At 48.9% G+C, this 12,811-nt stretch overlaps 1 protein-coding gene across 2 annotated transcripts in view; it reads left to right on the forward strand.

Moving 5' to 3' along the window:
• The window catches only part of gbf1 (golgi brefeldin A resistant guanine nucleotide exchange factor 1), a 146,459-nt gene extending 133,987 nt beyond the window's left edge, over positions 1 to 12,472 (forward strand). For both annotated transcript variants that reach the window (XM_034100521.2, XM_034100523.2), the window contains exons 35-40: positions 2,216 to 2,346; positions 2,678 to 2,779; positions 8,339 to 8,452; positions 10,252 to 10,429; positions 10,535 to 10,714; positions 11,708 to 12,472. In XM_034100521.2, the coding sequence (XP_033956412.1) occupies positions 2,216 to 2,346; positions 2,678 to 2,779; positions 8,339 to 8,452; positions 10,252 to 10,429; positions 10,535 to 10,714; positions 11,708 to 11,949 (947 nt within the window). In that variant the 3' untranslated portion in view covers positions 11,950 to 12,472. The remainder of the gene's footprint in view (positions 1 to 2,215; positions 2,347 to 2,677; positions 2,780 to 8,338; positions 8,453 to 10,251; positions 10,430 to 10,534; positions 10,715 to 11,707) is intronic.
• The last annotated feature ends 339 nt before the right edge of the window (positions 12,473 to 12,811 follow it).

Raw genomic sequence — 12,811 nt, forward strand, 5'->3', positions numbered from 1 at the left:
TCTTTTATACTGATAACGAGTTCAAACAGGTGCCATTAATACAGTTAACCAGTGGAGGACAGAGGAGGCTCTTAAAGAAGAAGAAGTTACAGGTCTGTGAGAGCCAGAAATCTTGTTTGTTTGTAGGTGATCAAATACTTATTTTACCGAGGAATTTACCAATTCATTCATTAAAAATCCTACAATGTGATTTCCTGGATTCTTTCCCCCCATTCTGTCTCTCATAGTTGAAGTGATGAAGTGAAGTGATATATTTGATGAGAGATAAAATGATTTTCTGCCACAAGAGTTTGACAGAGAATAACTGAAAGTACACAGTAAAATAACTTCATAGTAGCCTACTTGTGGTAGAAGTCCAACTAGTACTGAGTCCAACAGTAAAGTACTTAATTGTATTTGTGGTAGTTGTCTAACTGAGTCCAATTCTGTGTAGATGGACCATCCAGTATTTCGGAGGGGCCCTAACGGGAGCTTTAGCTTTTGGCGGAAGGCGGCGACTCAAACAAACACATTGTTTTGTGGGAGGAATCAGTTAATCTCGTTCACTTCAAACATTCGTTCAAAAAGAACGAATCGTTCGCGAACGACCCATCACTACTGCAGCCAGAGAAACGTCCACATCAGAGCCAAAGTTGTATCGGCAATTTGATAAAAAAAAAAGGCCGATACCGATAATCGGTCAAATGCGGAATATCGGCCAGATCTTGTACTTGAGTAAAAGTAGAAGTACTCAGATCTTGTAGTGAAAGTAGAAGTACTCAGATCTTGTAGTAAAAGTAGAAGTACTCAGATGTTGTACTTGAGTAGAAGTACTCAGATCTTGTACTTGAGTAAAAGTAGAAGTACCAGAGTGTAGGAATACTCTGTTACAGTAAAAGTCCTGCATTCAAAATGTTCCTCAAGTAAAAGTACAAAAGTGTTATCATCTAAAGACAGTAAAAGTAGTCGTTGTGCAGATTGGTCCATTTCAGAATAATATATATAATATGTTTTATAATGATTGATCATGAAAGTGTTCTCAAAGCTGGTGAAGGTGCAGCTAGTCTGAAGTACTTTGTAGACTGCAGGGTAGCTGGTGAAGGTGCAGCTAGTCTGAAGTACTTTGTAGACTGCAGGGTAGCTGGTGAAGGAGCAGCTAGTCTGAAGTACTTTGTAGACTGCAGGGTAGCTGGTGAAGGAGCAGCTAGTCTGAAGTACTTTGTAGACTGCAGGGTAGCTAGTGGATTCACTCCAGGTGGAACTAAAGTCTGATTCAACACTTGATTATATTTCACATCATTCATCCACATCTGTGAAGTAACTAAAGGTATTAAATACATGTAGTGGAGTAAAAGTACACCATGTACCTCTGACTAAAGTTTACTGCCAACCTAAAAGTAACTCAAAAATAGTAATCAATAATGTATTGAAAAGTTATTTGGCTGATTGTTTTATATTGGCTCAGCCAGGTTATATGGGATGTCTACGTACAGATCACTCATTTTGAAATATTAAACTTAGTTTTCTTTTCTTTAATTTGTCATCCTCGTGTAGAATGCTATTATGAAACACACATTTGGTTGTTTATAGCATAAAGAACATCTGATTTAATGTGAGGTAGGGAAATAATCATTGGAGTATAAGTATGTGTATATAAATATGTCATTTACAACAGCTGTTAGATGCTTGAAAAGCTTGAAAATGCACCTTGAAAATGCTTGAAAAGTACTTGAATTTGACTTTGGAAAAGGTGTAAGAACCCTGAAGTTTGTGCACAGATGGAAGGCTGACAGGCAGGCCATGCTTTTTACAGGGCTACGGCTTCCACAGATTAAATGTTTAAATGTATTTATTGTCAAAGCATTTCATATATTCATTGTTATCGGGATGTTAAGAGCATTCCATGGAATATAACAAGTGTTTCTGAAATAAACGACATACCCCACCTTTAAGCGCATGATTACCTTTATGAAACTCAAACATGTGTCCTCACGTATATATTACAATGGTAATGTTTGATTGATGGTGCCTGTAACTTCCTCCAGCATCTATACATATGTGCAACATGTTAGGAGTGTGAATATCCATGCCTCTGGTTTGGAGGAGACACATGCTGACTGTGCAGTTTAGTTTCAGCATCGTTACCCGCTTCACTCTGTGTCCCATGTTGAGCAGTGCTCAGGTCAGTTTGGGGCTGCCCTGCCTCCTGTCTTATTGTCCTGTGTTCATGCTGCAGGCATCGCGTGGCTGTGCTGTGATGCCAGGCGTCAGGTGCGTATGCAGGCCCTCACCTACCTGCAGAGGGCGCTGCTGGTGCATGACCTGCAGACTCTGGACGCCACAGAGTGGGAGTCCTGCTTCAATAAGGTGAGAGGAGGGGGGGTGCATCTGCTCTCACATCACACAGAGAGTCAGTGGAGTACATGCGCAAAACATATTATACACCACATCATTGGGCTGTGCTCACAGTGTGTGTGTGTGTGTGTGTGTGTGTGTGTGTGTGTGTGTGTGTGTGTGTGTGTGTGTGTGTGTGTGTGTGTGTGTGTGTGTGTGTGTGTGTGTGTGTGTGTGTGTGTGTGTGTGTGTGTGTGTGTGTGTGTGTGTGTGTGTGTGTGTGTGTGTGTGTGTGTGTGTGTGTGTGTGTGTGTGTGTGTGTGTGTGTGTGTGTGTGTGTGTGTGTGTGTGTGTGTTTTTGCAGGTGCTTTTCCCCCTGCTGACTAAGCTGCTCGACAACATCAGCCCAGCAGATGTTGGGGGGATGGAGGAGACCAGGATGAGAGCATGCACCCTCCTGTCAAAGGTGCATAGCACACACTACAACACACACTGCAACACACCCTGCAACACACACTACAACACACACTGCAACACACACTGCAACACACACTGCAACACACACTGCAACACACCCTGCAACACACACTGCAACACACCCTGCAACACACACTGCAACACACACTGCAACACACACTGCAACACACACTACAACACACACTGCAACACACACTGCAACACACACTGCAACACACCCTGCAACACACACTGCAACACACCCTGCAACACACACTGCAACACACCCTGCAACACACACTGCAACACACACTGCAACACACACTGCAACACACACTACAACACACACTGCAACACACACTGCAACACACACTGCAACACACCCTGCAACACACACTGCAACACACCCTGCAACACACACTGCAACACACACTACAACACACCCTGCAACACAATGCAACACACCCTGCAACACACCCTGCAACACAAACTGCAACACACCCTGCAACACACACTGCAACACACACTGCAACACACCCTGCAACACAATGCAACACACCCTGCAACACACACTGTAACACACACTGCAACACACACTGCAACACACCCTGCAACACACCCTGCAACACACACTGCAACACACACTGCAACACACACTGCAACACACACTGCAACACACACTGCAACATACCCTGCAACACACCCTGCAACACACACTGCAACACACACTGCAACACACTGCAACACACACTGCAACACAATCTGCAACACACCCTGCAACACACCCTGCAACACACACTGCAACACACACTGCAACACACACTGCAACACACACTGCAACACACACTGCAACACACACTACAACACACCCTGCAACACACACTGCAACACACACTGCAACACACACTACAACACACCCTGCAACACACCCTGCAACACACACTGCAACACACACTGCAACACACACTGCAACACACACTGCAACACACCCTGCAACACACACTGCAACACACCCTGCAACACAATGCAACACACACTGCAACACACACTGCAACACACACTGCAACACAATGCAACACACAATGCAACACACACTGCAACACACACTGCAACACACACTGCAACACACACTGCAAAACACACTGCAACACAATGCAACACACACTGCAACACACACTGCAACACACCCTGCAACACACACTGCAACACACCCTGCAACACACACTGCAACACACCCTGCAACACACACTGCAACACACACTGCAACACACACTGCAACACAATGCAACACACCCTGCAACACAATGCAACACACACTGCAACACACACTGCAACACACCCTGCAACACACACTGCAACACACACTGCAACACACACTGCAACACACCCTGCAACACACCCTGCAACACACACTGCAACACACACTGCAACACACACTGCAACACACACTGCAACACACACTGCAACACACCCTGCAACACACACTGAAATACACACTGAAATACACACTGAAACACACACTGAAACACACACTGAAACACACACTGCAACACAATGCAACACACCCTGCAACACAATGCAACACACACTGCAACACACCCTGCAACACACCCTGCAACACACACTGCAACACACACTGCAACACACACTGCAACACACCCTGCAACACACACTGCAACACAAACTGCAACACACCCTGCAACACACACTGCAACACACACTGCAACACACCCTGCAACACAATGCAACACACCCTGCAACACACACTGCAACACACCCTGCAACACACACTGCAACACACACTGCAACACACACTGCAACACAATGCAACACACCCTGCAACACAATGCAACACACACTGCAACACACACTGCAACACACCCTGCAACACACACTGCAACACACACTGCAACACACACTGCAACACACCCTGCAACACACCCTGCAACACACCCTGCAACACACACTGCAACACACACTGCAACACACACTGCAACACACACTGCAACACACACTGAAACACACACTGCAACACACACTGAAACACACACTGAAACACACACTGAAACACACACTGAAACACACACTGAAACACAATGCAACACACCCTGCAACACAATGCAACACACACTGCAACACACCCTGCAACACACCCTGCAACACACACTGCAACACACACTGCAACACACACTGCAACACAATGCAACACACACTGCAACACACACTGCAACACACCCTGCAACACACACTGCAACACAATGCAACACACCCTGCAACACACACTGCAACACAATGCAACACACACTACAACACACCCTGCAACACACCCTGCAACACACCCTGCAACACACCCTGCAACACACACTGCAACACACACTGCAACACACCCTGCAACACACCCTGCAACACACCCTGCAACACACACTGCAACACAATGCAAACACACACTGCAACACACCCTGCAACACACCCTGCAACACACACTGCAACACACCCTGCAACACACCCTGCAACACACACTGCAACACACCCTGCAACACACACTGCAACACACACTGCAACACACCCTGCAACACACCCTGCAACACACACTGCAACACACCCTGCAACACACACTGCAACACACACTGCAACACACACTGCAACACACACTGCAACACACACTACAACACACACTGCAACACACACTGCAACACACACTACAACACACACTGCAACACACACTGCAACACACACTGCAACACACACTGCAACACAATGCAACACACCCTGCAACACACCCTGCAACACACACTGCAACACACACTGCAACACACACTGCAACACAATGCAACACACCCTGCAACACAATGCAACACACACTGCAACACACTGCAACACACACTGCAACACACACTGCAACACACACTACAACACACACTGCAACACACACTACAACACACACTGCAACACACACTGCAAAACACACACTGCAACACACACTGCAACACAATGCAACACACCCTGCAACACACCCTGCAACACACACTGCAACACACACTGCAACACACACTGCAACACACACTGCAACACACACTGCAACACACCCTGCAACACACACTGCAACACAATGCAACACACACTGCAACACAATGCAACACACCCTGCAACACAATGCAACACACACTGCAACACAATGCAACACACACTGCAACACACACTGCAACACACACTGCAACACAATGCAACACACACTGCAACAACCAACACATGTGTTCACATGAGCAAAGGCCTGTTTTCCACGAGGAGTGTTTTGTACAGAGATGCTTAGTTGATAGTGCTGTAGGGTTAGCCTAACCCAACAGCACTTCCTTTAGAGGAGGAGAATATAGATTTAAAGGAAGAGAATAAGCAAGAGGAAGATCATTGGATAGCAGTATGCACCGTCATCAGTCCCCAGCTGTTGGCACCAGCTATCGTGTTCACAAACAGCAAGTGCAGATGCACCACAGCAACCTGTGCTTTCATGTGAACTCAACATGGATCTTAACTGCATTACAGTGCAGAACATGGGCCACACACACAGAACCATCGCTGTTCAGCCCAGTCTGCTGAATCAATACGTTCAGAGGTCAAACACATTGAAGCAGTTCCAATAGGCAGTTTGACACTATGAAAGTAACACTGCGACTGTGCACTGATCTGATAACACAGCACTCTTGACGTGTCTCCGTGCTGCAGTGTGTCCCATGTGTCTCCGGGCTACAGTGTGTCCCACGTGTCTCCGGGCTACAGTGTGTCCCATGTGTCTCCGGGCTACAGTGTGTCCCACGTGTCTCCGTGCTGCAGTGTGTCCCATGTGTCTCCGGGCTACAGTGTGTCCCACGTGTCTCCGGGCTACAGTGTGTCCCATGTGTCTCCGTGCTGCAGTGTGTCCCATGTGTCTCCGTGCTACAGTGTGTCCCACGTGTCTCCGGGCTACAGTGTGTCCCATGTGTCTCCGGGCTACAGTGTGTCCCACGTGTCTCCGTGCTGCAGTGTGTCCCATGTGTCTCCGGGCTACAGTGTGTCCCACGTGTCTCCGGGCTACAGTGTGTCCCACGTGTCTCCGTGCTGCAGTGTGTCCCATGTGTCTCCGGGCTACAGTGTGTCCCACGTGTCTCCGGGCTACAGTGTGTCCCATGTGTCTCCGGGCTACAGTGTGTCCCACGTGTCTCCGTGCTGCAGTGTGTCCCATGTGTCTCCGGGCTACAGTGTGTCCCACGTGTCTCCGGGCTACAGTGTGTCCCATGTGTCTCCGTGCTGCAGTGTGTCCCATGTGTCTCCGTGCTACAGTGTGTCCCACGTGTCTCCGGGCTACAGTGTGTCCCATGTGTCTCCGGGCTACAGTGTGTCCCACGTGTCTCCGTGCTGCAGTGTGTCCCATGTGTCTCCGGGCTACAGTGTGTCCCACGTGTCTCCGGGCTACAGTGTGTCCCATGTGTCTCCGTGCTGCAGTGTGTCCCATGTGTCTCCGGGCTACAGTGTGTCCCACGTGTCTCCGGGCTACAGTGTGTCCCACGTGTCTCCGGGCTACAGTGTGTCTCTGTGCTGCAGTGTGTCCCACGTGTCTCTGTGCTGCAGTGTGTCCCATGTGTCTCCGTGCTGCAGTGTGTCCCATGTGTCTCCGTGCTGCAGTGTGTCCCATGTGTCTCCGTGCTGCAGTGTGTCCCATGTGTCTCCGTGCTGCAGTGTGTCCCATGTGTCTCCGTGCTGCAGTGTGTCCCATGTGTCTCCGTGCTGCAGTGTGTCCCATGTGTCTCTGTGCTGCAGTGTGTCCCATGTGTCTCCGTGCTGCAGTGTGTCCCATGTGTCTCCGTGCTGCAGTGTGTCCCATGTGTCTCCGGGCTGCAGTGTGTCCCATGTGTCTCCGGGCTCCAGTGTGTCCCATGTGTCTCCGGGCTCCAGTGTGTCCCATGTGTCTCCGGGCTGCAGTGTGTCCCATGTGTCTCCGGGCTGCAGTGTGTCCCATGTGTCTCCGGGCTGCAGTGTGTCCCATGTGTCTCCGGGCTGCAGTGTGTCCCATGTGTCTCCGGGCTGCAGTGTGTCCCATGTGTCTCCGGGCTGCATTGTGTCCCACGTGTCTCCGTGCTGCAGTGTGTCCCACGTGTCTCCGGGCTGCAGTGTGTCCCACGTGTCTCCGTGCTGCAGTGTGTCCCACGTGTCTCCGGGCTGCAGTGTGTCCCACGTGTCTCCGTGCTGCAGTGTGTCCCACGTGTCTCCGTGCTGCAGTGTGTCCCACGTGTCTCCGTGCTGCAGTGTGTCCCACGTGTCTCCGTGCTGCAGTGTGTCCCACGTGTCTCCGTGCTGCAGTGTGTCCCACGTGTCTCCGTGCTGCAGTGTGTCCCATGGATCTGATTACAATAGTGTACTAAGTGAAATCCATCACAGCTTCAGTCCTGCCATTGAAGGAAGAAACAAACCTTTATCGTCCAACACAAAAACATTTACTTTGACCTCCCTGTTGTGTTTTGGTGTGGGCTGTGTCTCCTCTGAACCCTGTTACCGTGGTTACTGCAGCAGCTGCTCACCTGTGCTCCTCTCTGTCCAGGTGTTCCTGCAGCACCTCTCTCCTCTGCTCTCTCTGCCCACCTTCGCCGCCCTCTGGCTCACCATCCTGGACTTCATGGACAAATACATGCACGCAGGATCCAGTGACTTACTAGTGAGGACACTTCTAATGCTAACAGTGTTGCAGTGTGATTATCAAACACATGATCTGATGCCTTTCCACACCTCAGTGCGATCCGTGTTAGTGCAACGTTATTAAAGTTCTTTCAGAATATCACCGGAACAGAGACACGCGACGACAACAGCAGATCAGGGTCACCCAATGCATACGACCTTTAGGGAGCTACAACTGAACCATAGCAGCAGCCACGGCACGAAGCCGACTTTATCAAGTGGATATTTCATTTGGAGAGGAAAGCGACATCCTAATCAGGGCTCTCCACTAACCTTTCCCCCATCCTCCCGGAACCGTCCCGAAATACAATCTAAGCCGTCCCGAAATTAAAATGTTAGTTTTTCTACATTATCATGAGTTAAAATCATTCAAAGTGACCTTTAAGATAAATAAAACATCATACAAATCATTCGATGATAATTCATCAACCTTTTTATTTGAGTAAATCATTCAATCACATAAACAAAGGCCAAATATATTTAAACAAACACACAAACGAGAAAGTGACTCTAATATTGAATCCAATCAAGTCCCATCCAATTATCAAAACAATCCAACACTGTCCTGAAGACAGAACCCAGAGTACCCGCTAACCAGGATGACGGTCTGTAACACAGTCAGGAGACCTTTACGAACGGCCCGCCCCCCCTCGCCCAGACGGGACAGAGAGATCTCGTCTGGATTGGAAAGCTCGAAAATACATCATAGACGCATGTTTTAGTCTTAATATTGCATATTAGAAACGGAGTTGGTGAAACTAAAACTGCGATATAATGTGTATGTAGCAATAATACATATGACATATATTTTTAAATGTCTCCAGTACTGAGAAAAAGTCTGATAACGTCGGGGCTTAACGTTACCACTGTCTTTAATAATTCCGGCCCGGGGCCCGTTTAACACCGGGGCTCGGTACCCATCCCTCCCTGGGGAGAGGCAGCATATTGCTAAGGACTAAATACGATGGAGGGTTATCTTCTCAGCCTTATCACCCATAGGGGATGAAGAGGAGTAAGTAAGTAAAGAGGCCGGCGCTCCAGGGTCTGGTTCTGCTGTGCGTTTTTGTGATTAACGGTAAAACATTTCAGAATTCCTCCACGGGATGCCATTGTACATCACTCAACCCGCGAAATACACTCACTCAGAGCATAGCTAGACCATAGACTGTATATATGAGCTAGACCCGCGAATTCGCCGGCACAGCTGTAGCTACATGTGTGTGTATTTCGTGGGTTTCTAAATGTTTTGTGCGTGTGTGTTTATGTTGACAAGGAGGTTTAATAACTGTGTGCTACACAAACCTGCGGTTGGTTTCATTTTCATCGCCGTTTGTAGTAGAGTTAGCAGGGTATTTTTATTTTAACTCGTCCCAAAATTATTTGTTATCCTCCCCGACACTATTTCTTTCGACGACGGGACGACGGGACGTCCTTAAGCTCGAGCCCTGATCCTAATATAAGTCGGCCTAGGCGAATTATCAATTAAAATAAACGTGCTTATTTATGACAAAAACACAAGCTGTCCCGACACCGGCGAGACTTACATGATTATTAAAGGTGTGTGTGTGTGTGTGTGTGTGTGTGTGTGTGTGTGTGTGTGTGTGTGTGTGTGTGTGTGTGTGTGTGTGTGTGTGTGTGTGTGTGTGTGTGTGTGTGTGTGTGTGTGTGTGTGTGGGTGTGTGTGTGTGTGTGTGTGTGTGTGTGTGTGTGTGTGTGTGTGTGTGTGTGTGTGTGTGTGTGTGTGTGTGTGTGTGTGTGTGTGTGTGTGTGTGTGTGTAGTTGGAGGCCATCCCTGAGTCTCTGAAGAACATGCTGCTGGTGATGGACACAGCGGGGATCTTCCACAGCGCTGACTCCCGGACCGGATACTCTGACCTGTGGGAGATCACCTGGGAGCGCATTGACTGCTTCCTGCCTCTCCTGAGGGAGGAGCTCTTCAAACAAACCGTCATAGCAGGTACAACACGTCGCTCCCTTCAGACTGCAGAGAAACACGCACATCTGGAGTATTCAAACATGGGAGTTGTTGTGGTAGCAGCTTGACTCTGGTGTTTCTGTTCAGTGGTTCCAGACCCAGGACTCAGTCCTCCAGCAGAGTCTGTGCAGCCCACACCCTCAGCAGGTCAGCCTTCCTCCCCCCGGGTTTCTCAGCCGCCCTCCCCATTGCCTGTGTCCCCTGCAGAGACCAGGACCCCCAGCAGGCCAGAGTCTCCCCTTGAACCCCCAGCAGCCAGTGCCAACGGTAAGATCTTAAGCTCCACTCTGTGGGACTGTCTGTAGTGACCAACACGTCCCTGTCAGCCAGTATCCCTGCTCTCTGAAGTGTGCACCGTTCACATGGTAAGATGGCCGACAGAAATGCAGCCCAAAACCACTCTCTCCTTCTATTCACTGAATCAGCAATACAACTAGCAATGCACCAGGCTGTCAAAGACCATGAGGCTCTGAAGAGGCTCTGAAGAGGTTGAACACACCTTTCATTCATCAAGAACACAAAGAGAACCCTCTGTGCTTCTTGCGCCGTGCTTTGTACCCAGACGATGTGCCTCCAACCAGCACCAGTAGAGCATACGCCCTTAATGCACTAGTCGTATCATAAACATTAAACGGTTAAGTTAATGTTCTTTATTTTTCTCATATATTTGTACATAAAAAATGGATGACGTTAGTCCAGGTCCTGCAGGTGAGATGGTGCGCAGGTCCTGCAGGTGAAGTGGTGTGCAGGTCCTGCAGGTGAAGTGGTGCGCAGGTCCTGCAGGTGAGATGATGCGCAGGTCCTGCAGGTGAAGTGGTGCGCAGGTCCTGCAGGTGAAGTGGTGTGCAGGTCCTGCAGGTGAAGTGGTGCGCAGGTCCTGCAGGTGAAGTGGTGCATTGAGCTGTATACATGTATTTCAGATGTGTTCTCTTTGGCATCAGTAGTTCCTTGGTGTTCCTTGGTGCGCAGTACCAGCACAGCAGTGTTACCATCCTGCGCCCACTGTCTGTTTCAGGAGAACGAGCTCAGCATATTGGCAAGAATGGAAACACAGAAGAAAACAAACACTGGAAAAGAATATGACCTCTATAAGTCAAAGAAATATGATGAATAACTTAAGAAAAAGGAATAGAAGAGGAATACTTGAACTGCTTTCTCTCACTTGGATCTACATATTCCATCAGTAGAGTCCATGTGATGTCACCTGTGTGTCTTTGTGAAGCTCAGCTGTGTGACCCCCCCCCCTCTTCTCTGTTTCAGGGTCGGACTGCTCCTCTCCCACCCCAGCCTCCACCTCCCCCATGCCGGTGCCGTTAACAACCTCCCCCCCCCTGGCTTCCTCCCCCCGGAGCCAGCCCCCCTTCATCCTGCAGCCCCTCGCCTCCCCTCTGCAGGTGGGAGTCCTGCCCATGTCCCTGCCAATCATCCTGAACCCCGCCCTCATCGAGGCATCGTCCCCCGTCCCCCTGCTCCCCCCGCCCAGACCTGATGAAGTCAAGTAAGAACTGAAGCCCATCTTCAGACCCCCCCCCTCTCTAACAACAGGATCCAACACTCAACAGCTTCAAGAGCCCCCCCCCAGGTTTATTTACAGGAGGCGATATGTCCGAACTGACAGACGAGACACATTTAATTCAAAAGAGAACTCCCCTAGATAACTGCCTTTGTTCTAAACCCATCACTGTGTGTAGGATTCTCTCTCTCTCTCGTCAGGGCCATGGAGGAGCATGCCGGCTCAAAGGGAGACATACAGGGAATACTGGAGGTGTTTGGGGGAGAATCTAGATTTTCAATTGTCTGATTCCAGCATTTCCAAACTAATCGCATTACATTTATATAAAAATGATACAGTAAAATACACATGTTCACGATGTATTTCCACAACACAGTCATATTTTAGAAATCTGCAAACTGTATTAAGCCCCAGAGCTAACAATGTCTCTCCATACTCACACTTCCTGTTTCATACTGAACACTCGATCTTTAACAACACCTCGTGTGTGTGTGTGTGTGTGTGTGTGTGTGTGTGTGGTGTGTGTGTGTGTGTGTGTGTGTGTGTGTGTGTGTGTGTGTGTGTGTGTGTGTGTTGTGTGTTGTGTGTGTGTGTGTGTGTGTGTGTGTGTGTGTGTGTGTGTGTGTGTGTGTGTGTGTGTGTGTGTGTGTGTGTGTGTGTGTGTGTGTGTGTGTGGCAGTCACTCCCGTGTTTTCTCACTGTTTGAAATCATTTAGACATTTCCATTTGAAGGAGAACCCCCCCCCCCCCCCCCAACCAGGGTGGCTTTGTATTAATGTTTCAGAGGAGTAAGTTAAAGGGAGTGCATGGTGTTGATTAAACTGGATCTCCCGGGCTTTGACTTCAGTTAG

This window comes from Pseudochaenichthys georgianus, chromosome 15 (assembly GCF_902827115.2).
Source record: "Pseudochaenichthys georgianus chromosome 15, fPseGeo1.2, whole genome shotgun sequence".
In the NCBI taxonomy this organism is placed as follows: domain Eukaryota; kingdom Metazoa; phylum Chordata; class Actinopteri; order Perciformes; family Channichthyidae; genus Pseudochaenichthys; species Pseudochaenichthys georgianus.